Here is a 27,571-nt window from a genome sequence, read left to right on the forward strand (position 1 = left end):
TATATATAGTATATAGTATATAGTAACAAAATAAAAATAAAACAAATGCCGTTGTAACTGAACTAACTCCATAAAGGTTTAGTTTCACTAAACTAAAGAAAACAAGAAAACACCTGCAAATATTTTCTAAAATGTAGTGGTTTTTTTTTTTGTTTTTTATTAAAAATATTGTACAACAAGACGAAGCTGCAAACGTGAACGCAATTCTTTTTTCTCAACTGAAGCCTTTAATCGAAAAATCAAATAAACAAATTGGCACTCTCTTTTGGCCAGACACGTGACAGCTCTTCTGCTATCATTTTGTTCACATTTAAAATAAAAATGCAGACATAAGTGTACACATTAGTTTTTGAATGCTTGTGAAAAGGGTTTTCTTTTTGTTTGTACTCTCTTGAGAATAATCTTCTCCTCAAAATGCAACATTTGTACTTGCAAAAATTATTTACGTGCGCTTAGAATAGAGGCACAAAAATAACGTCATAGGTTAAAAATGATCTATAAGTCACTTCTAAATGTTAATGTTTGGTTTATTTCGGTGTTTCATTGGTTCCTGACTAAATCGGTTTGGCTTCATAATTGGACCGTTTAATTTAATATTGAAGCCTTACTCTGAGAGCTGTCAGTACATTTTGAATTTCACCTGTCATATCCCCCCGATGTAAAATCTTCTGTTCTTATTTAAACGGCTGACTATGAATTGAATTTAACATTAAAAATATTTTAATACAAGAGGAAACATTTTCACCGGGAGCAAAAATATTATGTTAATAAGTGGACATCCTGAATTTTGTATTTTAAATATTGTTCAGTTCTCTTCCAAACCCCAGCAGCTGTGTGTTGTAAGTTTTGAGTGTCTATTAAAATGAAAATAAAAGCATTCTAACATCTCACCTGTTTGTCTTTATTCAGGCATACATGTGTACTATGTTTATTAATAGAGAGATTAAGCTTGTGTTTCTGTCATGTAGTGGTTTTGCTTAACCGTATGAAGCTCATTAGACATTATGAAACAGATGATATGTAAAAGCGAATTTTGCCAAAGTGCTTAAGATACTTTTTAATTATTTTTTTCTTAAAAAAAATCTACTGCATCATGTGCATTTTTTTCATTTCATGTGTAATTTCAATTGCAAATATTAATCACAGTTACATTAAGAAGGCAACGCAGTTAAAACTCGTGATGTCATCACGTACACTGCGGTCCTCGGGAAGTCAGGACTCCCGTGTCTGGCGAGAGAATCGAGAAACTGGCGTTATTTGTTGTATTTCGTCACTGGGAGCCTCCAAACATAAAAACTTGAGCCTAAACAGAAACACGTGAAAGGCAGTCCTGCTCGTGTATTCATCACCAGGAGATATTACAGACATGAAAGGCAAAATCGTGTGCCATAGCCAGGGGTTAAAGTGCGCCCGTGTTTTTTATTTATTTATTATTGCAATGGTGGCTGATAATGAAGTCGTCAGCAAAGAACAAGTGACTTTTAACGAACGTAGCACATAAAGATCGTTGAATGTAGTACAGCTTACATGTGTGTTTATCAGTTAGCATTCTTAACTATATTCCTGGACAGCATTATTCTTCGACAGTATTCCACAGTGGTGCAGTTTGGTATGTAGCGCAGTGAGTTTTAGGACTCAGTAATGCAGTGCAACGTTGTTATTGTTAAGTGTGATTCATCAATTAGCTGTCAATCACTTGAATTGACCTCATTTAAATCGATAATAAAATATAAATATTATACATATAAGAATCCCCAAAGAATAAATTCGAAACCCAATTGGTTAAGAAAGAACAAGCCCCGCCTTCCCCTGCTATTTACGTGCTCCGATGCAGCCTGACTCCATCCTGACTGATTCTTGATGTTCAGCACACACATACACACACACACACACACAGACACACACACAGACACACACAGAGAGAGGTACTGTTTAAAGTTTAGTGTTAACCTGAGTCACCGATCATTTACAGCAGGGGTGTCAAACTCAAATACACAGTGGGCCAAAATTCAAAACTGGAACAAAGTCGCGGGCTAACATTAATATTTATTGAAAAAAAAAACTTCCTCCAGATATAAGAATGAATCTTTTCTTATGGACTCAAATAAGTTTTGCTGGAAAACTGAATATGGAACAAGCAAAGCTTAATACTAAACAATATATATATTAGCTGTATAATACCAGTAGGCCGGCTCTAATAGTAATTTGGTATGGCTTCGCGGGCCAAATGTAATTAGGCTGCGGGCCAAATTTAGGCTGCGGGCCAGAGTTTGACACCTATGATTTACAGTATTACAGAGTCTGTCAGTCTTTGCATGATATCCACGTTACTGTAAGTTTCCAGCTGACTCTCAGGTGTGCCAGCAGGAAAGAGGCTCAATAAATTTGCATCCTGAGGTTTGTCATGTGGGATTAAATGAGGCAGACTTTGTACAGACAGCAAGGATTGTATTTTACACTGACCCTAGATCAGTGTATCATACAACCTTAAGTGGGCCTTTTTATTTATTTATCATCAGCAAGGAACAAGTGACTTTTAATGAACGCAGCTCATAAACTTTATGGACAGGATCATACTTCTACTTTTTAATGACACCACCCTCTACTGGTGCAGTTTGATATATAACATTACAGAACACAACAATTATTAGTATTACTTGTGGCTGGAACGACTTCGGGTGTCCATAAGTTATGTTTGCGGTACTTCAGCATCTAGCTAACCCCACTGACGACCAGCGAGCATAAAGGGAGTGAGTTTTTTTTTTTTTTGGAGTGTCAGGTAATTTCAAATGCAACATTTCTATCAGCTCAACAAACATCAGCGAACACACAAACTGTCTGTGTGCAGTTTCTTTTCAGTGTTGCTAGCTAAAGGCCCAGCTGCTGTATTTTACAGAGAGAGAACAGTTTTCAAATGAAACAATGAAACAAATACCGTTTACTTTCTACAGGGCACGGGTCGTGTTATGAAGGGACTAAGTAGGGGTAGGTTTTGATTATTGATTTTCCAAATAAAATCGAGTCTAGATTGAATAACACAATATCGAGTCATTCACAAAATTTCGATAACCACCAAACAGCTAAAACAGTAAATGAGAGCAGGTACACGGATTCTGCACAAAGACGTGAGATCAGTGAGATGTCGGCTTTCTCACTCGACAGCACGGACACGCCGTTTCTGACGCGTCGGCGCTTCCGCGCGTTGTGTTTACGCCCTTTTGGCTCTAGATTTTAAAGAAGCGGGTTTTGTCTCTCTCCAACCAAAACTGACCGAACCAGCAGCAAAAGAAGATCCACATTTTGCTTCACATAAACATCGTCCCCTCTTACTTTTGCTGTTTTGCTTCCACCACGATTAAATTACACTTCATGTAGCTGTTGTTTATATGTTAATTCATGGTTTTCTTTAGTTTTCGTTCTACTGCAGAATATTTGTTTGTTATCTGCTATAAAATCACAGGCCAGGAAAATCTCCTTCATGTTTTTCTGTGTTTTATCCTCAGTTACTTTCACACAAAGGCATCTGCTGTGATGCTTAAACCTCTGATGAAGTCTCACAACTGTCAGCTTTCTTTTTATAGATATGAAAATATGGATATGTACTGATAAATGATCAGAATTATAATATTTATGACTTTCTGAGGCAAAATTTCCCCGATTCAAATCGAATCGATTCTAGAAATCAGTGACGATACCCAGCCCTAGGACTAAGGTGCAAGTACTCCTTACATGCATTTTGCAGGCAATTACACAGTAGCACCCGCAGCTAAGGCACAAGTAGCCTGTAATTATGTGTAATTTCTGTAATAAGTCAGTTTTTTGCAGGATTCTATAAAATAATTACACTGTTAGATCCCAAGTACCCTGTGATTACGTGTAATTTCATGTATACGTGTTGTGCCAAAGGTGACGTGAGTTATTTAGTTGATGATATTTTCCTCTAACCCAGGGGTCTCAAACTAGCCACCCGTATATTGACGTGAAAAAACATATGATGGAGTTTGGCCCTTGAAGTCACTTTTTTTTGTTAGAGAGGATTTGATTGTTGTTGAGTGCAATGTTAAAACAAGTTCTTTAAAAAGCAAAAAATAATTAAATTATTTAATGAGCCGCCATGTGTGTGGCCAGCTCATTTAAGTTTGAGACCCCTGCTCTAACCCATTCACAACTGGCCTAGTTATGGGAAATGAAACTGGTTATAAATACCAAGGCTGTAAACAACATTTATTCCTACTATAGTGTTTGACATTTTAACATTCTGTCTGTGAGGACAGCAATTACCAGCCAAAATGGTAAAACAATGTTTTGTTCAAAAACAAAAATAAACAAATATCTTCAATGAAATCCTCTGATCACTCTGATAGAATGGGGACAAACATGGCAGATGGGGACATGCAGCCTGAGGAAATATATCCCCTTTTACATTTGTGTAGGACGGAGAAAACCAGGGTGACTTCTGAGAGGTTATTAGTTATTCTCTCAAATATTATCTTTGAAAAAGGAAAAAAACAACAAAAACAAACAAAAAAATCCTCATAAACTTGATTGTAGGACAGAGTAGTTATACACTACAGGTCCAGCCTGCTTCCTCTTTGATAGGTACTGATGGTGCACAAAACAGCTATATAAGCAAAATATATTTGTTATCAGTAGTATTATTATTTTGTCTGTCACTTAACATTTTAGACAGAGAAGATCTGAATTATTTGGTTAACGGACTGTTATACATTTCATACAGCTACATTTTGAATGGAAATTACAACCATGTCTGAGTTTTCATTATTATGGCATCAACATTTATGTCTAAACAAATTTTTCCCAACAAGTTGTTGTAATACACATTTTAGGCTAAGTAGTCTTCTACAGGGCACACATGAAATTATCATTCAGGCACATTCACATTTCTTGCGAAATGATCGCTTTGTTTCCAGCCATTATTAATTACTGCAGCAAGTACAGTAGCTTACAGAAGAATGAAAGTATTTGCTTTGAGGAGTTGCATATTCTTTTGCAGAACATAATGCAATGAAGCAGGGCCGCTGAATCATCTGTGCGCACACTCTCAAGGACACCAAAAGAGGTAACATGCAATAACTATTACATTTAAAATGAAGACTTTGTAAGTTAATAAAACCTGTGTGCTGCTGTTAGTTACAGTTGTGATATTTAAACTGTGTAAATGTCTGTAATGCAGACTCAGCATGTCTGCCAAAGACATTGTGAGGAGAAATAAAACAGCCATCCAAACGATTCTGTCTGGAGACTACAGGCTGATCCTCAACAAAGTTTATGAGAAGAAGCTGATCACTGAACAGGAGTACAACAACCTCAAAAGTATCAGCGGAAAAGATGTGGAGGGACATGTTGTTGAGCTCGTGATTAAGATCATGAGTAAAGGAGACGATACCTGCGGAGCTTTTCTGAACCTCCTGCAAACTGATGAAAACATTAAAAGTACTTTCCCTCAACTGAATGACACCCTGTTTGTACCTAAGCCTGACCAAGCTTCTTTACTTCAGCAAGGTAATTACACACACAGAGAAATTTTGTGTCTGAGATCATATTCTAGTTGGATGTGTAACTCTGTTTCTCTCTATGTTCTGTCACAAGACGGCTCCAGTCAAATGGAGGTGAGGTCCTACTTCTGGAAAGGCAGAGCAGCTCAAATAAGTTACAACATTTGTGTCAGAGAGATAATGTGCTGTTTAATCAATTTCCTTCACATAATATTGCAAGATGTATGACATAGGGTCATCTCAAAGACTGTTGCTACATTCATATAGCCTATGGTACTTAGTGTTTGTATCTATCAGTCCATCCAGGCCTGTGCTGGTGGGAGCAGGTCTGTGATACAAAGCTTGTACTCAACTCTAGAAGACGAGCTGGATTCTACTGAGGTGGCAGCACTTTGCTTCCTGTGTCGTGATGTTGTTAGTAGAAGTCATCTGAAAGGGGTCAGTGCTGCATGTTCTATACTGTTATCCTTCCACTTGTTTTACTGACATGTTTATGGATGCGTCACTTGTAGGACTGACAGTATGATAGATTGCTTAGATATGTTCATATTCACTGATAGACTTTCTAATGAAACTAAATCCTGTGGTGATTTTCTTTTTAACAAAACATTTATTTCTCAATAAATGAACATCAGTACATCACAAGAAGAAAAAAAATTGTCACAGAAACACAGGGCTGAAATATAATTGACCATATATAACAAAACACACTCTTTTCTTAAAGCACCACTGAGAAGAAAAATCAGTTAAATTATTTGTCAATGGATACAATGGAAATTCAGTTTTAACCTCCTAAGACCCGAACTCTTTCATGGCATGAATTTTTAATTTCTGAGCTGAAGCTGAAGATTTGTGTCTTTAAACTGGCATTTGAGCAGCATTTTGCTGTGAAGCAGTTGATAGATTTATAGTGTAGCTGCAGAGCCTCTGTGAACTAAAACCATCTTTGCTGTTAATTCCAGACAGTGCTGGAGGTGATTGCTGAGATGGAAAAGAAAGATTTAATATCAGACACAAATGTCAGTGTGTTGCATGAAATACTCCAAGAGATTGATCCTGAGCTGGCAATGGTTGTAGAGAACTACGTTCAAGGTATGAGAGACATTTTTCATGTTACCACAGAAAAACATTTAGATGTAAACAGTGTGTTTCTGTGAACATCATCAAATGATTGTACTCGTTACAGGAGTCCCCCAGCAGCAGCAGATGTTACCTCCTCATGTCAGTATTGACAAGTGTATCTGTCTGTGTGTTTCTGAACATTTAATTCTGTGCGTCAGTTTGCTGATCACTGTGATGTTTATTCCCACAGAGGTTTTTTGACACAAATGAATCCCATCTTCCTCTGTCTGTAACTGAAACTCAGTGCAGTTGTAAGTATCTCTGTTCAGAAAAATTTGTAATTATTTTTTAGGAATTCCTACAGTCACTCTGGTTTTTATTATTTTGTCATAATAATACTGGGCATGTAAATATATTGTTCTTTTGTCTCTAAGGCAGAGGAGAGATTATTTACACTGATGCACGATCACAGCCCACCTCTCTTCCTGATCAGGTAGTTCGTTCAGACTTTTATGCTTTCATTCATTCTTTTGTCGGAACACTAAAATTTATATTAATGTAAAAACATAATAATTCACATTTGCTTTGTTTGTGTCCTGTAGTCAGAATACTACACTTTGACTTATAAGTCTCATGGTTTATGTGTGATCATCAATAATGAGATCTTCACTACTGAAACATGTCTATGTCATCGAAGGGGAACTCAGAAGGATGCAGGTAGAGTTCTTACCTTCAAACCATATCATGATCCGATTTATGTATGACTGTTTTAACTAGAAGCACTGAGACCTGCACCAATTACTACACATACAGATCAGATATTCTTTGGTTTTGTAATCTACTGCTATACCTTCATTTGTTTGTTTTCTATGTGGCACAGATGCTCTGAACACAGTGTTCACAAGCTTAGGCTTTAAAGTGCTGATACACAACAACCTGACTGCAGCACAAAGACGAAATGAATTAAGAATGTACAGCAAGAAGAATTTTGTAAATGATAATGCCTTGGTAAGTAGATTCATACATCTTTGGAATTGTATCCTCAACCACCATTCTATATTCTTAATTTATTTTATAAATCCCTGGATTTGCATGTCCCAGTGATCCCAGAGGCTATGTTGCCAAGGACTTTTTGTAACCTGGTAAGGTTTTGCATGGCAAATTGGCCCTGGGTGAGGGACCAGACAGAGCAATTCAAAAACCCCTATAAGCAGAATATCCAGGGCACAGTTTCCCAGCATAGGGTTACTGGGATCTACCCAGGAGCCAGGCCTGGGGAGGGTGCCCAACAGTGAGTGTCTGGTGGGCAGGCCTTAGTCTATGTGGGCTGCCTGGGACAGCCCGAAAAAGGGACATGGGCCCACCCTCCTGTAGGCCCAACACCCACAGGAGGTGCCATAGGGGTCAGGTGCATTGTGTGCTGGTTGGCAGCCAGGGGCGGAAACCCTGGTGGACAGACCCTTGGCTACCGAGACTAGCGAATAGGATATGGAATATATTGCGTGAAGTCGAGATGTACCGGCTAGATCGGGCTCTGGAACCAGTCTCCTGGAGAGTTGCTGCACTCTGTCTCAGTCTGGTGTTGGTGTAAACCAATCACCACCTGGTGGTGATTCTGACCAGGTGGTGGGAGAGGAGGCTGGATAGACCTGGCAAGCCTAAACATATAGTGAGGGTGCACTGGGAACACCTGGCAGAGGCCACGGTCCGGCTGAGCTTCGACCCATCCCAAGGGAGACTGGGGACATTAAGTCCGAATGGACCACCTCCATTGCTGAAGCTGCTGCACTGAGCTGTAGCTTAAAGGTAGTTAGGGCCTGAACCAGATGTTAAGACTAGGGATGGGTACCGGTGTCCGGTGCCATGATGGCACCGGTTCTGACATAAACGGTAGTAACCAGACCGAAAAGCAGCGCACATTTCGGTGCTTTATTTCGGTGCTTTTTTTTTTCCTGAGCTGTGATACACTTTACATTCTAGCCAATCATTTTACATTTCCGAGGATAGTAGGCGGGGCCAGGTGCATACGTTCTTTTAGAGCAGAGCTACAGATTAAAAATGCCCGAAGCGAAGCGGTCAAAAGTCTGGCTGTACTTCACAGCAAAATATGCAAACTCAGCAGCTGCAACAAGTGCTTTAAGCTGATACTGTGACACTGTCAAAGGAGGTAACACCTCAAATCCGATGAAACACCTGGCGACGCATAGCGGTTTTTTTTAAAAGCCGAGAAATGCGCCGTATTTGATAGCTTGCTGCGAGACCTCACACCGAGCACATCTACTACGCGTGTGGTGCCTGTTATCGGACCCGTAGCCCTGCCAGTGTAGCAGAAATGATGACGGATGATGGCAGCAGCAGCCGTTCTTCTCTGCGTGAGTAGCTTAATGTTGTGCGTTTGTAATTTACGTTGAGTAGGCTAACCACGTTATTACATTAATGTATGTAAGGTGAACTAGCAAACACCGTTGTAGTTACATGCGGCTGTCTTCTTGTTTGATGGCAGATACTCCCTTCACCCTGGCCAAAAAGGTTAAAATGACCAAAGAAAAAGTGGAAAACAGCTAAACATGAGAGGTTTTTGGACAAAGTTTGTGTTTTTTCCATTGTTTAAGCTGCTTCCAGCCAAGAGTGATACCATATATGCCCCATAGCTGCAGAAAAGGCTAACATTGTTTTCTTTTTACAAAAAAACAGCTAAACATGAGAGGTTTTTGGACCAATTTTGTGTTCTCCATTCTTTAAGCACCGGTTTGAGCACCGTTTAAGCACCGGCACCGTTTCAAAAGTACCGGTTTGGCACCGGTATCGGATAAAACCTAAACGATACCCATCCCTAGTTAAGACACTAGAGGTTAAGAGAACCATCAGTCCAAGACTGATGGTTCTCTTAAAGCTGTAGCGCCCAGATTACTTACAGCTACTTCGGTGCAACTGATATAAGATGCGGTAAGCAGAAGACAGCTTCAACCATCTGTTTGCTGAAAAATAGTAACGCAACCGCACCGCATTTTTTTGTTAGTAACGGTAACGACGTTGTAACGATAGAAATAGTAATTAGTTAGATTACTTATTACTGAAAAAAGTAACGCTGTTAGTAACACAGTTATTCCCATCACTGGTAATATGCATTTTATATATGGTTAGAAAGTTTCACACAGTTTTTTCATTTTAAATAATCACATTTTTACATGTTTAAATTTACTCAAAATTTCAGAAATCTGCACTGTCATCAGTGTTGGGAAGGTTACTTTTAAAATGTGTTCCACTACAGATTACAGAATACATGCCCCAAAATCTATTTTGCAATGTATTTTAATACTCAGTGAGAGTAATGTATTCTGAACACTTTGGATTACTTAATATACTGTCATGCTTTTTACAACTTCATGAATGTACTATTGCTGTGTGATTTATTACTATTACTGAAGGTTACTCACCATACCAATACCAACTAGATTTTTTAAATCTTAATATAAAATGAGTAACAGTAGGGTGGACATTAGGTAATGTTGCACCTTTTGCAGTGATCTCATATAGAAAGCTACTCCTGTATCAGTAATACATTTTCTTTTTGTCTCCTTTCTGAACTGCACATGATTATTTGCAGCTAGCAGGTTGTTAATGCAGCCTTCATTAATAGTAATAAATCACACAGCAGTAGTACATCAAAGATACTGAATTGGATATAACCCAGGTAGCTACCACAACTTAAACAAAGCAGTTGCAGTAGGCTAATGTTAGTTTTGAAAAAAAGATTTACTTCCAGCTGAGAGCAGCTTGTTTGCTGGCAAACAGTTTGCATTGCATGGTCAGATTTTGCTCATCCCTTTGTTCTTTAAATGTGAAGTGGTGTCCGAATTTCCAAGTAAGAAATGCATTCCTGTCCATGCACTGCTGGCTCTGGCTCCACTGTGTAAATGACACCATCAACATTAACAGGACGCTTACATTAGATCAGAGGTCTCAAACTTAAATGAGCTGTGGGCCACTGCTGGCACTGTCATCTCATTGGAGGGCCACTTCAGTGTTCAAGTAGTAGAAAATACACAAATAAACAAAAAAAAACCAAAATACTTCTGAAAATGTAGTGTTTTGTTTGTTTGTTTGTTTTTATTTCAAATATTGCATAATAAGACAAAACTGCAAACGTGAACCCAATTTTTTCACAGTCTTAACTGAAGCTTTTTATTGAACTACCAAATAAACAAATTGGTACTCTCTTTTGGCCAAACTTGTGGCAGCACTTCTGCTGTCATTTTACTCGTATTTAACAAAATAAAAATGCAGACACAAGTGTACACATTAGTTTTTGGTTGCTAGTGAAAATTGTTTTATTTATTTATTTTGTACTCTCTTATACCTCGGCCAGGTCCGCGGCTCCGAACCATAGTAAAGGGACCTCTGGCTAATATGTTGGGTTCCGTGTCGGGTCATAGCTGGGAACTAGTTTTAATGTCTGGGTCAAATTTGCTAGCGAGAGACAGAGAGAGGCATTGAAATGTTGCTCCAATGGAAATGATTGTTTTGGAGGCGGCAAACACAGTGTGCAGTCGAGTCATGACCTCTTACAACTGGACTCGTCAGGCACTCTGCACTGGCTGCAGTGGTTATTATTATATTTACATGCTTACATCTCCCGTTTCTAGTCGATAGCAACTCATACTTTTTGACTTTCCTTTTTCTCTCTTCCTCGTGCTCACAAACACACATAACACCAGGGGCAGTCCCACACATTCTCCCTGCAACACGAACTACACTGCCCATTAGGCTACATTCTTTAGGGCTATGCCTGTAACACTCTGCTCATATTGCCTTCATATTAAATAATTTTTTGCATATTAATCTTTAAAAAATATTTCTTCATGTCATTATGCGGGCCGCAAGATTGAGACCCAGGCATTAGAGCCTCTTATTGCACGTTGGGTTTCCACCGGCATGGAATTACCAAAAAATAAAGAGGGGATAGCTTACAATATGAAACAGGAAAAGACCACCGTGTTATCCATCTGTTTTTACAAAGTAACTGTATTCTGATTATTACCTTTTTAAATGGTAACTTTAACGGAAAACAGTTACACTTCTTTTGTATTTTAAATATGTAATGCCGGTACATGTATGCAGTACTCCCCAACACTGACTGTCATGAACAAATTTTTCACCAAAAAATTTAAACCTAATTTTTCATGATTTATTTGGTTAACAGATTACTCGAGTAATCAATGAAATAATCGATAGATTAGTTGATTACAAAAATAATTGATAGCTGCATCCCTAACTCATTGCATACGTCAGGCTAGGGTTGGGTCCAGGGCAACTGTCAGTTGTGAATTAGTTAATTTGGTATCATTTACCAACATTCATACTACCTTTATACTGATCAGAGGTTGATAAGCAGCCCAGATAGTTCATGTAACACCTGCCTATATACTGCACAATGTCCTTCTTCTTCACTTAATCCTTGCTTTTGGCTTCGTTCACTTCCCCTTCTTCATTTCTAAAGTCAACCTTCAGAGTACCATTTAAATCTACCTAGCTACATTCCCCCCCTGACACCACCTTGCAGTATCCTCTCTCTTTACGATTCTGTATAAGATGTAGTTTGATGTAGTTCACCTTTGTGAACCTTTCTCCACTCTTATAATTCACTTCTACCTTCTTCTTAAAGTATGTGGTCACCACAGCTATTTTTATCCTTTTCACAAAATCCACTACCATGTGTCCTTCTGCATTTTTTGTTCTTAACACCACATCTATTCAATATGCCTCTGATTTAAGGTGGTATGCGTGCTTTCGCATGGAGAAAAGGGGTGTGTCTTTGGCACAGACGGGGAAAAGGTGTTCCTGAAAGATCTGATGCTCCCCTTTACAAGTGGAAGAGTCCCTACCTTGGCAGGGAAGCCCAAACTCTTCTTCATTGAAGCAAGTCAGGGTGATGAATACCAGAAAGGATACTATCCCAGCAGCAGAGAGGACGAGAACCAAAACAAAGGAGCACTGCAATCAGACGCCTCAATCCCTGATAAGGCAGTGCGAGTGCCTGAACTAGCAGACTTTCTGATCGGCATGGCCACATTGCAGGACTTCGGATCATTTCGAAACACAGTCACGGGATCTATCTACATCCAGGAGCTGTGCAAGCAGCTGACAATAGCAGCAAGAAGGTGAGTTGAAGTGATTAGTTTCTTTATGGCAGACCATACTACTCTCATATGGGAAGGTCATAGTGCAGTAGTTTCCAACAAAGTAGATTTTTTAAATGTAATTTCTGTTACATACAGTTTGGTCCATAGAATTATGGACAAAGACACAAATGTAGTAGTTTTTCCTCTGTAGAGCGCCTCAATACATTTTCACACAATCAGACCTTGTGCTTTCATTCAAGGGGTTTTACAAAAAGCACAGTCTTAACTGTTTTAAAATTACACCCATTTTCTGAGGCTCAAAAGTCATCAGGGAAGACAAATCAAATGCATCAAATCTCTGTACATTTCTGTCTTCCTGCTTTTGGTGCTTTCAAACATGGTGTTGGCATGAGCTGCGTGTTTTGTTAAAATTATCCAAGATGTATCCTTTTTGTTTCACGTGTGTTCCTTCCAGACAGGAGATGGATGATATCCTCACTGTCCTGACACGTGTGAACAGGGAGGTCAGCAAAGGAGAGTATTTATCCCACAAACAAATGCCACAGCCCAACTACACTCTCACCAAGAAGCTCGTCCTCAAATTTGTATGACCCGACTGTGACCAAATACAACACTGCATGTCTACACAATTCCCGGATTCACATTACAGTTTACACTGTGTGTGTTTGGTTTGATAAATGTGATTTTTGTAATTATGAACTGAATAAAAATTATCCACAGTGGCAAATGAAATGGTACATTTTTGTCATTTCTTAAATATAAATAGGAATTTTTTATTTGGTGTTTTCCAAACTCTAGAAAAGTGTTTTTCACCTAAGAATCATAAAATCAAATCTTACACTCTTACACCACTTCTTAATATTTGAGCAACTGCCAAAAATAAACATTACAGGTAAAGGAGCTGCCGAGGTGTAATAGGTTATATAAGGTACTGGTTAAAATGCTGCTTCAAACCAGACAGCGATACATCATATAGACCAGTGTTGTACCTCTCTCTTGACCTCTGTATACAGTGACAACCACAGGTGAATGAGACAGGTTGCATAAAGCACTTTGAGCCCTCAAAGAAGAAAAAAACATTATATAAGAATCACACACCAAAAGTTTTACATTTGGATCCGTCACTGCATAAGAGCTGGACTGATTTCATTGCAGGTCTTGTGTTATCTGGCATGCCTCAACCCATTCTTCCCGTTTCCTTTTAAGAATGGCTTGTTGACAGCCACCCTTCCACGAAGACCTTGTCTGATGAGACTTAAGTGAGCAGTAGCTGGATAAACTGAAGGGCCAGATCTCTCAGGTGCTAGATTTTCTTCATATTTATTAGGGACATGGATTTCATGTACTGTTCACCTGCTGTAGATAGTTTTCTGTCCACTATCTTTATAGGGACTGACAGTTTACATCCGATAAATTTGAAGAAATGTGTTTTTAGAAAGTGCCTAAAGATAAAGGAAAAACATCCTCAGATCAGATAAAAGAATTGAACTAAAAATGATTGAAGAAGCAGCCAATGATTATTGTTTAAGACCGCTTTGAAAAAAGAAGAAGCAAATTCTGGATACTGTCCCTTCAGCTTGGGGCCTGAAGAGGATGGGAGGGAGACACAATTCTTCTTGGAAGGAAATGCAGACCCGGGGAGAGAGTTTGAGACAGTGCCTTCAGAAGCAGACTTTCTGATAGGCATGGCCACCGTGGAGGATTTCGTGACGTTTCAAAACAGAGTCACAGGATGTATCTACACCCAGGAGCTGTGCAAGCAGCTGACAAGATCAGCAGAAAGGTGAGAGAAATAGGATACAATGCTACTTTGGAAGAAAACAGTAATATGTAGGTCTGCTTTTGGTGATGTAAGATGTGCTTATGTAAAACATCAGAAAGGTCAATGTTTCAAATATTCCAAAAATTCAAGTTGTCTTTTTTTAGTGTGTTTCTGATGTTTTCCTTGCAGTCAGGAGATGGATGATATCCTCACTGTCCTGACACGTGTGAACAGGGAGGTCAGCAAAAGAGAGTTTTTCATCCACAAATACAAACAAATGCCAGAGCCCAGATTCACTCTCACCAAGAAGCTCGTCCTCAAACCTGTCACCCGCCTGTGACCAAAAATAAGTCCCAGATTCACATAGACTTGATGAGCCTGGTTTACAGTGTGTATGTATGAATGAATTTCTATTTTGATCTCATCTCAAGAATCAAATAAAATATCATAGTATATAAAATGTGGTTATAAAATCTAGCTTCTGAAATTGTTTGTCACAGTCTGGCTGGCAGACCGTGGAGGTGTAGGGAAGGAGGACCCAGGCGCGGTGCTCTGTGTCTAAACAGTGCATTTATTTACAGTGTATGGAACTAAACAACAATAAATCCCCGTGCTTTCCCCAGACTCCCGTGTCGTGTCTTCTCCCAGTGTTTGTGCTCTCCGCTCCAGTGTCTCAGCACTCCCCGTGCTGCTGCTGTCTGGCACTCCACACCTCTCCTGGGAACACAATAGAAGCAGCCGTCAGGACACATACAACCGCGGGCGCGCACACACACACACACACACACACACACACACACACACACACACACACACACACACACACACACACACACTAACCAAGCTCAACTGGCTGACTAACGTGGAGTCTCACGCAATGATCCCGCGTCGTGGGGGAGCTCCAAGACTCTCCTAAGTAGCTCCCCCGACGAGGCCTGATCAGCAGGTGTGTGGCTTCGGGTGTGGCCAGTCCGCCAGCAGGGCCACACCCACTAGGCCTGAAGGCGCCCGCAAACCGGCGCTCGCCAAAACACATATACACACACACACACACACCCGCAAACAGGGAGAAGGACAGCAATACCAAATATACATACAATAATAATATAATTCATAACTGGTCAGGGACCCTGGGTCGTCTTTTTTTCTGCCACATAATTACACGCTACTGAATTGTGATTAAGTGGTGGTCATTTGTTTTACAAACCGTTCCTCCACATTTAAAAACTGATTAATAATGCCATTTAATGTGTACATGTCATTGAATTTGGGCACTGAGGTGATTACTAAAATGTATATTATTGTGTTTTCATTGGTGTTTACATATAGGCAGAAGTGCCTGTGTCCTATATTTAAAGTTGGGGAGACATCATACTTTTGGTGCTGCTGGTCTAATAAAATCAGAGTAGTAGTACTTTTCAGAGTAGTCTACATCACCTGAGCGGGAACCAGACTCCTTCACCTTCTATATGCTCTGGTTTCAGACTTTCAAGCATCCAACCCACAACTTGTTATGACTAATTACAGATATATGTTAAGTACAATTTCAAAAGAAATTACATAAGAGTAGTAGAAATATGGTGACAATTATTATAAGCAAATTACTTTCTTTTGGGACATGAATTCAATAAATAAAAAGGAAAATTTCACTGTCGTATATATTGTTTTCAACCCTTTATTTGTAGAAACGTGTGATATTTTGTTAGGTCCTGTGTATGATATACAACAAATGAACTTGTATACTTAATGACTCAAAACAAAAAGAAATATGATAATAGACAATTATAAAAAATTATATATTTTTTAAAAGGAATGACTGGTGTTGTTTTTCTTTATAGTTTAATTCTAAATTTTGGTTTTGGTGTTTAATTATTCCAAATTCCTCAGCCCTTTTTTATTCAAGTATACAGTGACTGTCTCACAGCTGGCCTTTTAATGGGAAATTAAACTGGCTATAAATCCCTAAAGCTGTAAACATGTTTATTCTTTTAGAATAGAATAGAATAGAATTCAACTTTATTATCATTGCACATGTCACAAGTACAAGGCAACGAAATGCAGTGTGCATCCATCCAGAAAGTGCTTTAGCAATAATATAGATATATTACAGAATATTGATCTATTATAGGTATTTTACAATGTACACGGTGTGAAGGTATATTATGAATATGATATAACTATAAGTATGTACAGGCTGTAGTGAGTGTACAAGCTATGTACAGGCTATGAACAGGATATAAATATGGTTAAAACTATGAAAACTATATATAGTTTGCAGTATAGTGTTTTTGTAGTGTTGGGCATTTTAACATGAGTCTGTGAGGCCTGAAATGAGCTTCACCCTGAGGAAGAAATTTGTGCTGCCACCTGGGTGCAACAGAATCACCACAAATCACCATCTAAATCACCGCAGCACACCTTACTCCATAATTAAGAATAGATGATTAATTCAGGGTTTCATACCATATTTCTTGCAATATTTTCTGTCCGTTTTTATCATTCTAAATCTTTTATTTTTCTAAATTTTAAAGTTACATGGAGTCAATTCTAAGTCAGTCAAAACAGTTTAAGCTGACTTATACATGCTTTATTCTTATTAAACTACTTTAAAACTAAATGTAAAATTATGTTAATATTCCCACATGAGGAGAATAAGACCCGAAGGTGCATCTTGCTTTGAGACATTTTAATTTTTGTAACCTTTGGATTCATGTGTGATTGACTTCATTTTCAGGTTTAGTGTCTGATTACTTTAAATGGAACATAAATGTAGCGGGAATATTTTCGTGTGTTTAGAAGTTCTGTTTTTTAAAAAATTAATGGCCAAAGGACATTCAGTAATCCTACAAACGTCACTACTGTTTAGTTTTCTGTTTTCATTTATGTCTGAAGTGATAGCGGAGCTTTACATTTTCATTTTTCAGAAATCCCTCAGTCAGAACATGGTATATTATGTTTAAATGGAAACTAATACTGTGCTAACTTAAGCCTGTTAAACGTCATAATTCCTGTTTTCATGGATGCCTTAGTGTTAAACTTAATTGTTACACCTGGTAGAGCAGCTACATCGATCATTTTATGAAAGATGAAACAATTTAGACAGTTTGTAACTCTCAGTGACGCTGCAGGGTTAGTTTGACTTTGAGAACTGAAGAGGAGTTTGGACCCAGAAGCCGCTATGTCACGGCCGGGTGTGCCGTGTGTTTCTGGAACAGGACCCAAAAGCAGATGCTGACAGAGGAGTTGCAGGTTTTAACAAAAAGCAAGCCTTCATTGCGGCCGATAACATTAGCAACATAAAACTATGAATAAACTGTGAAAAAACTATAACCAAACTGTGAAACCTATGACAACTATGGAAGACTATGACTACTGTGGAGAGATTAACAGATGACCTGACAATGGCTGTGTCCAAATTCAGGGGAAGAATGCTCAGAAGGATCGGTAGGATCCTTCGACGGCCGGTGTCCGGGTAGGACGTGTTGGATTATAATATTATTTTATGCCATGTTAGACCCCTAATTAAAGATTGTGAATTATTATGTAGTTTTAGTTTGTATTATGCTCTTGAATTAGAAGAAGGTGATAATTATTACATTTGGTAAACTGATTTGCATTATATTAGACTGCTGATTTATTGTGAATGAATGATATTGTTTTATGATGCATTATACTGCTGAGTTATAAGAAATACTGTTTGCAGAAAGTCATCGTCTCATTTGTCTGATTAGAAGAGAACAGAGCATACTGCCCCATTTCATCAGGAGCAGATAAACAGGGAGCCAAGGTCGTAGCTTAGGCGCTGTGTGAGAAAGAATGTTTAGGCTCTGATGATTAGGTGGGGGCCACTAGAGGCTATAAGAGTTTGATCAAGGCTCCACCATTTTGAGATCTGATGCTGTCTGCTGTATGGTGTCCATCTCCCACGCGTGTGTTCATTAAATCATCGTTTGACTTGACCCGGCCGGACCAGTGTTGTTATTTTGGTTTTCCTCTTGTATCCATTCCCAATATTTGAATCCGTAACAGTTTTGGGGGCTCGTCCTGTGGTATTGGGATGGAAGTTTTGGAGGTTTGGACGGTCCGAGGTGGTTGAACGGGCAGGCACGAGCCAGTGGTCTGACGTGAGTGGGCAAGCCGGCACATTTAAAGGTGAGGCACAACCTGTTGAATGTAAATCCAAACTGTGCCAAATTGGTCTGTATAAATTAAAAGTCTACTCACTGAAATTACTGGTGAAGGCCTGTTTTGATTTTGATGAAAAATCTCATGAGTTTTGAAACTTGAAATAAGCTTATAAGTTACAATACTGAGTTAGAGGCTCAAGATAAAGGAAAATAATACTGAGTTAGAGGCTCAAGATAAAGGGAAATAATACTGAGTTAGAGGCTCAAGGTAAAGTAAAATAATACTGAGTTAGAGGCTCAGGTAAAGGAAAATAATACTGAGTTAGAGGCTCAAGATAAAAGAAAATAATACTGAGTTAGAGGCTCAAGATAAAGTAAAATAATACTGAGTTAGAGGCTCAAGATAAAGTAAAATAATACTGAGTTAGAGGCTCAAGATAAAGGAAAATAATACTGAGTTAGAGGCTCAAGGTAAAGGAAAATAATACTGAGTTAGAGGCTCAAGATAAAGTAAAATAATACTGAGTTAGAGGCTCAGGTAAAGGAAAATAATACTGAGTTAGAGGCTCAAGATAAAGGAAAATAATACTGAGTTAGAGGCTCAAGATAAAGTAAAATAATACTGAGTTAGAGGCTCAAGATAAAGTAAAATAATACTGAGTTAGAGGCTCAAGGTAAAGGAAAATAATACTGAGTTAGAGGCTCAAGATAAAGTAAAATAATACTGAGTTAGAGGCTCAGGTAAAGAAAATAATACTGAGTTAGAGGCTCAGGTAGTTTCATAGGGAATTGGTCAGTTTGTGAGTTAGAGGCTCCATTGGTTTAAAAGATTGCATCTGTGTTGGCCATGTTGAGAGTTAGAGGCTCCATTGTCCATAACGTTGCATCTGCCTCAGTCATACTCTTGTTTTTTGGGTGTTGTCTGTTGTTTAAAAGTATTATAAATTTTGTTAGAACGGTGGTTAGAGGCCACTAAGAGGCGCATAGCCCGGAGGTTACGCTCCCTCCTGGCCGCGGACGCGCGACCTTGACCTGTCGGCGAACAGGGTTAGTTCAGTTGGCTTGACTGTGGGGTACAGGGCATCCTGGAACAAGCTAGGAGTTAGAGGCTCCTTATCTGCGCTTTTTTGGACACTTTAAATTGAGTTAGGGACTTTAGAGATGAGGCCAGATACAGTTAGAGGCTGATACTGGTTAATTGATTACAAAAAAGTTGGACTTTCTTCGGTTGGACCCGTTATCTTAAATTTGTCAAAATTGTGTAGGCGCTAAAACTTTCAGGCCTGAGAATGATTGTAAATATAAGACGTCTTTGTAAAATAATAGAGAGTTGAGTGTGAAACGAGGCTGTGTGTGACGATAGCGCGCTGCAGCGCTGCGAGCTATTTTGTGTGAACATGCAAATGAGGTGGCTGCTGTGAAGCCCACAGAGGACTTCCTGTTTAGCGTGTTATTGAGTTTTATAATTATGATTTGCAAACAATGAAACATGCCTGTAATTAAAACGCTGATTTTGCTGATTATAATATTACAAATAAAGTTTTGAATGACTACGGTGAATGTTTGATGTTTGGCTGAGTTTTGATATGGGAGAGACGGCTTCGCAGCTGCTGGGGGTAAGTGACCGGAAACTTGCATGCCCATAAAAGGCAACTGCCTGACTGTGTGAACTATGCACCAAGAGAGAGAGTAAAATCTAGGTGGATGAACCAAATGGATGTTTTAAGAAAAATAGTAAATGAATGTTTTAGTCTCTTAATACAGGTGGATTTCTCTCAACCAGGAGACCTGAGTACAGCAGCAAAAGGATAGATTAATAAAATTGGGACGACACACATGCCAAGCTCTGGCTCAAAATTTTACAGCTTGACCTCTCACTTTGTCCCCACCCGAAAAAGAAGCTAAAAGGACATCTTCTCCTCCAGTTATCGGTTACCATCACTGGAAATGTTCAGGCAAGTTTTTCACTGAATTGTTTTTGGCACCATGTGTCCCTGAATCTCACAAGCAAGCTCTAATTCCTGGCTGAAGACATGGAATGCTGTTATTTAAGGTGGGAAATCAAAATTTGGGAAACAAAATTAAATACACACACAACCAGAGAAATGTATGAGAAAGGCAAGTGCTAGAGAAATGCCTTGTTGGAGAAAAAGTTAAAATAACCCACAAACGCACACACACGCAATGAAGAAACAGCTTACATTCATGAACATGTGAAGATTTTCCAGCAAGTTTAAAGCAGCGAAACTTAACATACACCTGATGTTAAATGATAAAGTCTATCCACTACTAACAATTAAACTCTCTGGGTTGCAGGACAACAACTTGACTTCAAAAAGACAGACACTGGTAAATCACAAACCAGTGATGAAACAACAAATTTAGTGGTTAAAAGAGTCAAATTGTGACATGTTTTCCTGTGATTGATTAATACAAGTGATTACTGAATGAAATAAAATTCCTTTTTTGAATTATTAAACATGATCTTAAGAATTTTAACGTGTACTTGTGTTGTCCTGTCAACTTGGTGGGTTATGAGTTGATTATATAGTGAGAAAAAACAAAAAAAAGGGGGGGAGAAGGCTGACACAGGGCCTGGCCCCTCTCTGAATAACATAGCCAAAACAACATTATTTTCAAACAACATCATTTTCCTGTTCGTCTGTTTTTGTTTTTGTTTTTGTTTTTTCTCTTTATGCTTAATTACAGGCTGCTTTGTCGGCCCGGAAAGCCGAGGCTGACCTGGACTCCTGCTCTCCCCTCTACCATCTTGGCTCTCCCTTCTACCATCTTTGATGTGACCCTGACCAAATGCTACAGCAGCTGGACTCACAACAACAGCCTGAGAATGTCAACAGTGCTGCAGGAAAGAGATCTCATGCAGCGGAGACGGAGAACGTTAAATCCAAGGCCCGTTTCACTACACGGGGGAGATTTCCAGACAGCTTCAGCTGACAGAGCTGTGACGAGACGCCTATTAAGCCCGGATGAAAAGTGAGGCCGAGCAAAAGAATGCTGACCTTAACAACTCTGCATTAAAACTGTGCAGGACAGTGACGGACCAACACGGAGGATCGGGCAGCAAAAAGGGCGTGCCAGAGACACGAGGAGTAACTGAGGTCAGAAGGCACCTCAGATTGGACAAAAGCAGCAGAAGAACATAAGCTGAAGGCACAGGTGTCAGGGCTCGGTCAGGAGCTGACCTCTGAGAAGAGCCGAACAGCAGAGCTGCAGAAGGCCGTGGAGCAAAGCAAGGAAAACATCAATAAACTTCAATCTGACGTGTACGGAAAAGACTCTGAGGTTTCTGCCCTCAGTGAGAGCTCAAGACATCAGAGCAGAAACTGAGCATGGCTCAGGAGGAGCTGGCTGCTAATCGAACCCATCAGTCAGGCTTGGAGTCCCAGATACAGGACTTTAAATCAGGCCGGAGCTTGCTGGAGCAGGAGGTTGTCAAACCTGACGAGAAGCTCCAACAGCAGGAGCAAACCCTGAAGGACCTACAGAAGCAAAAAGGGTCAAGTTAAGGAGGAGCTGGACAAGGAGAAGATGCAGGACACTGGAGAAAAGGACTGCCTCAATTGGGGCCAGAACCAGTATGGAGAGAACTTTGGGCAGCAGCACCAATGGACCCAAACGGACTGAAAAGGGGGAGGGCAGGACCCCAGAGCGCGCTTCAGGCCGTGGTTTACCCAGAACACCAGAACAGGAAAGTGATGAACACAAACACACACACAAACACACACATTTACATACACTGACTCACACACATATGAACACATATGCACTCGTTGATTGACTGAGAAATGACACACACACACGCACACAAATTGAAATGCTGATTCAATTCACTGAGAAGTGTTCCACACACACACACATACACACATACACATGTTTGTGCAATGAAGAGTGATACACACACGCTGCTGCAATGAAGAATGCTTTACTAACAAATGCTATGCTGATACGCAAAATGCTGCACACAAATGTCCAAATACAGAATCTGTTACAACAACAAGAAGCCATTGATTGTTAATTGGTTAAATGCATTTCATGTCACCCAGAGGGCATTTGTGTAGATTTAGGGGACAGGGTCTAGAGCAGTTTGGTTATGAAAACAATGTCTGTGAGTGATGTCTGTTTATGGCTCAAGGCCTCGACTGAATTGTTTACTGTGCTTCGCACAGCCTGATAAGGAGCAGTGGTACAGAGTGAAAATTATGAATTAACGGTGTGAGCCTTATTTCGGAGCGCCACATTTTTGTGATTGAGATTTAATTGAAGGAGGAACACACTGAAAAAAAAAAAAAAAAGAAGAAAAGGGGGCCAGCCCTTGGATTTACGTAAGCATCCCACGTGTATTTAACACAATTGCCTCAGACTTTAAAGATCTGTACAAAATTCAACAGGAAATCATAGCTTCCCTGTATTTCCTACATTGTTGGCATGCTGGTGAGTGCTGTTGCTCCACAGTAAGAAGGTTCTGGGGTGCAAGTCCACAGTCTGGCTAGTTTGCAGTGGTTTCTGTATGGGTATTCTGGTTTCCTGCCACAGTGAAAAGTCATGAAGCTATTAGAGCTAGGTTAATTGATGATTCTAAATTATCCGTGAATGTAAGTGTAAATGGTTGTTTGTTTCTAGGTGATAGACTGGTGACCTGTTCGGGGTGCACCCTGCCTCGTAACCTATCACTTTAGAGGTATTTCCCAGCCCTCGTGCAATTAGGATAAAGATAGGAGGATGGTAGTTGTTGTAGACCCATTCAATTTTTATGGTAATCAGAATTTAGACTTTGTTGAACCGTAGGCAATATGAAGACAACATGTAGTATTTAAGGGACCAAGTAGAATTTGGATAAAAGTTATTGAATAGTGTTGAAATAAAATGACAGAATTGTGAAGGATTAAAATATTCCAGGAGCTCAACTTACTCCATCTGAACATGTCTTAATCGTGTAATATGAACTCAAAATGCACAGGTTAACTGAATATGAAAAGGTTGTGTTGATTTAACTCAGTTGTTTAAGTTTCTACCAAAGCAAAACATTTGTGTGCAACTAGTGTCCACTATTGAATCAAATAAGTCCAACATGTTTTTTGTCAGTGCAAAAGAAGTTACGGTACCTGTATGCAAACACAATATTGTCCTGGGACGGAGGAAAACTTTCTGGTGAAGTTTTGGTTGATTTTGGGTTTTGCTTAACACTAGGTTGATTTTATCAGTGAGGTTTGGATTGTTTTCTTTCTCTAAGAGAGAGAAAGATGGTTTTATGCTTGGACATGTTTCCAACGGGCCCCAGTATTTGTTATTATTAGGGATGGGTATCGTTTAGGTTTTATCTGATACCGGTGCCAAACCGGTACTTTTGAAACGGTGCCGGTGCTTATACGGTGCTCAAACCGGTGCTTAAAGAATGGAAAACACAAAATTGGTCCGAAAACCTCTCATGTTCAGCTGTTTTTTTTTGTAAAAAGATAACAATGTTAGTCTTTTCTGCAGGTATAGGGCATATATGGTATCACTCTGGGCTGGAAGCAGCTTAAACAATGGAAAAAACACAAACTTTGTCCAAAAACCTCTCATGTTTAGCTGTTTTCCACTTTTTCTTCGGTCATTTTAGCCTTTTTGGCCAGGGTGAAGGGAGTATCTGCCATCAAACAAGAAGACAGCCGCATGTAGCTATGATGGTGTTTGCTAGTTCACCTTACATGCATTAATTTAATAACGCGGTTAGCTTACTCAACGTAAATTACACACGAACAACATTAAGCTACTCACGCAGAGAAGAACGGCTGCTGCTGCATCATCATCATCATCATCATTTCTGCTACACTGGCAGGGCTAGGTTCATCGTAAAGTGTGACCTCCTTTGACAGCATCACAGTATCAGCTTAAAGCACTTGTTGCAGCTGCTGAGTTTGCATCTTTTGCTGTGAAGTACAGCCAGACTTTTGACCGCTTTGCCTTGGGCATTTTTAATCTGTAGCTCTGCTCTAAAAGAACGTACGTACCTGGACCCGCCTACTATCCTCGAAACGTAAATTGATGGACTCTGTGCACGAGAAAATGCTAACTTCCTGGTTTGAGACCGGATGTGGGGTTGTATATTTCCGGTAGCTTTATTTCGCCGTCAATCGCTACTGCGGAGATGGACTTCAAAATGATGTCTAACAAACAGAAACGGAAAGATCGCTTCAAATTACAAAGAGCAGAAGGTGGGACCGGTCACCATTGCTGTGTCCCGCTGTGTACTGCTGGAGGGAGGTTTAACAAGATGTTAAGTTTCCACTCCTTTCCCACAGATTCTGAATTGCGAGCACAATGGCTGATAAAAATCAGAAGGGACGGCTTCACAGTTACAACCAGGTCTAGAGTGTGTAGTCGGCATTTTGAGACAGGAGAGATTTTCGTGTCTTCCTCTGGTAAGCGTTGTCTTCAGCCGAAAGCTGTTCCCTCCTTATTCCACTGGAATAATTTTTCAAAAAAGACGGAGCGACCCGGAGTTTGGGAGCGCCGACCTCGACATGCTGATACCGTGGCTATGGCAACCGTAGATTACAACACAGAGGATGAAAACGATGTGTCTGATATGCCCATTACTGGTTGTACTGAGTCTGCTCCTGCCTCCATTCCCCTGATTGACGACCACGACTATGCAGCAAGTCCTTTGATTGTGGTAGACCGCATTAAATATGAAACTATGTCACGGGAGATTGAGGAGCTTAGACGGCAGCTTGAGTCGTATCATTTGACGCAGGGATTTGGACTGCAGCGATTTGCCACATCACCTGAGGACATTCGGTACTATACAAGGTAAGAAATCCTGAAGTTTTCAACTAGTGACCCATGACCTTAATAATATTACCACACAAAAGTGCATTTTAACACAAGGCTGGAGTTGGTTTTCGTTTCTAGCCTCATCACTTTAAAAATATTAATGTAACTTACCTCTGATCTGTATTAAATTTACCAATAGAAAGTTGTAATGTCATCTGAAATTTAGCAATAGCTGCAGATAAAAAAACTATGTTAACATCCACCATTTAAATGCAGATTTCCGTCATATGAGCATTTGATGGCCTTTTGGAATCTAATCCAAGAGGCAACAAGCAGGATGGTGAGGGTCACCAGTGGTCAGAAGAGCCTTTCCACCAGCACATCCACAGAGATCCCTGTAAACAGACCAACTGTAAGTTCTACACAATTACTACCTGCTTGATCTGTGTGTGTTGCACATTTTTGTGACTGCAGCAATTTTTTTTCTCTTCCAGAAATTGTTGCCAATTGATGAGCTCTTCTTGTTCCTTAATTATCTGGCAACCGGCTGTACACAAAGGGAGCTTTGTCACAAGTTTAACATCCACAGAGCTACAGTGAGTAGAATACTTGTGTCATGGTCCAACTTTTTGTACACTTTGCTTGGATCTGTCTCCATCTGGATGGCACCTGGCAGAGTGAGAGCAAACTGCTCCACGGATTTTAGTGGGACTTATAAAAATACCCATGTCATTCTGGACTGTACTGAAATGAGATGCCAAACACCCTCCTCCCTTCTGCTCCAGAGCGAGGTATTTTCAACTTACAAGTCGCACTCCACTTTCAAAGCGCTTATTGGCATGTCCCCCAATGGAGCATTGACATTTGTCTCAGCACTTTTTGAAGGCTCCATCAGTGACAAGGAGATTTTCCGTCACTCTGGCATCACCTCCCTCCTGACACCTGAGATGGATATAATGGTGGACAAAGGGTTTCTGGTAGATGAGCTGGTGCCTGGGAAAGTCCATCGCCCAGCCTTTTTGTCCAAGCAAGCTCAAATGTCAGAGTTGGATGTCCTTAGAACCCAGTCCATTGCACGTCTGAGGGTCCACGTGGAGAGGCTCATCAGGAGGGTTAAAGAAAACAAACTTTTTGACACTGTCATCCCTCTCTCCATTTCTGGGAGTATAAACCAAATTTTTACTGTTGCATGTCTCCTCACAAATTATCAATACGGACCACTGGTCAAAAAATGGGTGGTTGATTAAAAGCACATTCCATTACATTGTCTAGTCAGAATACTGTATTCTGAATACTTTGAATATCTTTAGAATATTGTTATTATTTTAAATTCATGTATTTAGTTACTTTCCAAGAATTTAAGTAGCAAATTTTGTTACTTAAGTAAAATTGATCAACAGCTAACACACCCCCTTTCCTGGATAAAGTTAAATAATAAATCACTTGATGTTTTACTGTTACTCTGCAAATAAAACTGCCTTACTTTAACCGCATTGTCTATTGCACTGTTCTGTGTGCTTCTTATTGATTGCAATAGATTTTATAAAGATACTAAATACTGTTTCTCTGGAATTCTGAAAATAAAAAACACAGATTTCAAATTATCAACTTTATTTAACATACTTTGAGTTTTACAACAGTAAGGATATCAAATTCTTTTCTACCAAAAAAAACCCGTGTTTTGAACACAAACACTGCTGATATTAATAACACAAAACTCGTCTGTGTGAACTCTTCACCAAACCTACTTTTATTAACAGATTTCTATTTTGATCAAAACAAAACAAGCAAATAATACAATGGCCCTTGCCCACCATGTAAGTTTATGACATTAAAGTCAGGAATGACAAGCTGCCCATTTATGACACTGCAAGGTATTTGTCCATGTACACGTGAAAATAGAACATATCTATCTTAGGCTTCATTGTCTCCATCAAACCCTCATCCCTCTGTATTCTTTGTATGAAGACATCTTCTTGAGTGGAGACTACAAAATCGCACCAACTCATACCTGTAGTTAGCAGCTGGCCCTGAACTTGCCAATAATAGGCATGTGTTGGTTTAAGCTGCAATGTCCCTCTGCTGACCTTGAGGTAAGGTGCATCTACATAACTTTTAATGTTTGGACATTTCATTTCTACTAGGCCAAACGGAGGTTGCTCCAAGGGGTCGAAAATGATACCA

The 27,571-nt window shown here is 39.6% G+C and overlaps 3 protein-coding genes across 3 annotated transcripts; all 3 read left to right on the top strand.

Annotated features, from left to right (window-relative positions):
• The first annotated feature begins 4,956 nt into the window (after nt 1–4,956).
• On the top strand, nt 4,957–13,322 carry LOC146498239 (caspase-8-like). Its single transcript, XM_085140486.1, has 12 exons — nt 4,957–5,080; nt 5,195–5,523; nt 5,611–5,630; nt 5,814–5,993; nt 6,479–6,608; nt 6,703–6,737; nt 6,829–6,889; nt 7,013–7,071; nt 7,181–7,295; nt 7,459–7,586; nt 12,354–12,739; nt 13,176–13,322. The coding sequence occupies exons 2-12, from the start codon at nt 5,202–5,204 to the stop codon at nt 13,309–13,311; spliced, it is 1,572 nt and encodes a 523-aa protein (XP_084996612.1). The 5' UTR covers nt 4,957–5,080; nt 5,195–5,201; the 3' UTR covers nt 13,312–13,322.
• A 108-nt stretch (nt 13,323–13,430) lies between these two features.
• Nucleotides 13,431–16,235, top strand: LOC146498240 (caspase-8-like). Its single transcript, XM_085141960.1, has 2 exons — nt 13,431–14,504; nt 14,673–16,235. Exons 1-2 carry the CDS (start codon nt 14,407–14,409, stop codon nt 14,821–14,823), a joined length of 249 nt encoding a protein of 82 aa, XP_084998086.1. The 5' UTR covers nt 13,431–14,406; the 3' UTR covers nt 14,824–16,235.
• A 2,741-nt stretch (nt 16,236–18,976) lies between these two features.
• Nucleotides 18,977–27,293, top strand: LOC146498241 (uncharacterized). Its single transcript, XM_085141946.1, has 3 exons — nt 18,977–25,423; nt 25,664–25,799; nt 25,882–27,293. Exons 1-3 carry the CDS (start codon nt 24,759–24,761, stop codon nt 26,632–26,634), a joined length of 1,554 nt encoding a protein of 517 aa, XP_084998072.1. The 5' UTR covers nt 18,977–24,758; the 3' UTR covers nt 26,635–27,293.
• The last annotated feature ends 278 nt before the right edge of the window (nt 27,294–27,571 follow it).

This window comes from Neolamprologus multifasciatus, chromosome 18, assembly GCF_963576455.1.
Source record: "Neolamprologus multifasciatus chromosome 18, fNeoMul1.2, whole genome shotgun sequence".
NCBI lineage: Eukaryota > Metazoa > Chordata > Actinopteri > Cichliformes > Cichlidae > Neolamprologus > Neolamprologus multifasciatus.

Excerpts from the sequence above, each read along its gene's own strand:
- LOC146498240 (XM_085141960.1), top strand. The coding sequence starts at position 14,407 with ATGGCCACCGTGGAGGATTTCGTGACGTTTCAAAACAGAGTCACAGGA. Across the intron at positions 14,505-14,672 it reads CTGACAAGATCAGCAGAAAG|TCAGGAGATGGATGATATCC; the intron begins GTGAGAGAAATA and ends TTTTCCTTGCAG.
- LOC146498241 (XM_085141946.1), top strand. The coding sequence starts at position 24,759 with ATGGACTTCAAAATGATGTCTAACAAACAGAAACGGAAAGATCGCTTC. Across the intron at positions 25,424-25,663 it reads GACATTCGGTACTATACAAG|ATTTCCGTCATATGAGCATT; the intron begins GTAAGAAATCCT and ends ATTTAAATGCAG. Across the intron at positions 25,800-25,881 it reads TCCCTGTAAACAGACCAACT|AAATTGTTGCCAATTGATGA; the intron begins GTAAGTTCTACA and ends TTTCTCTTCCAG.
- LOC146498239 (XM_085140486.1), top strand. The coding sequence starts at position 5,202 with ATGTCTGCCAAAGACATTGTGAGGAGAAATAAAACAGCCATCCAAACG. Across the intron at positions 6,890-7,012 it reads AACTGAAACTCAGTGCAGTT|GCAGAGGAGAGATTATTTAC; the intron begins GTAAGTATCTCT and ends TTTGTCTCTAAG. Across the intron at positions 12,740-13,175 it reads CTGACAATAGCAGCAAGAAG|ACAGGAGATGGATGATATCC; the intron begins GTGAGTTGAAGT and ends TGTTCCTTCCAG.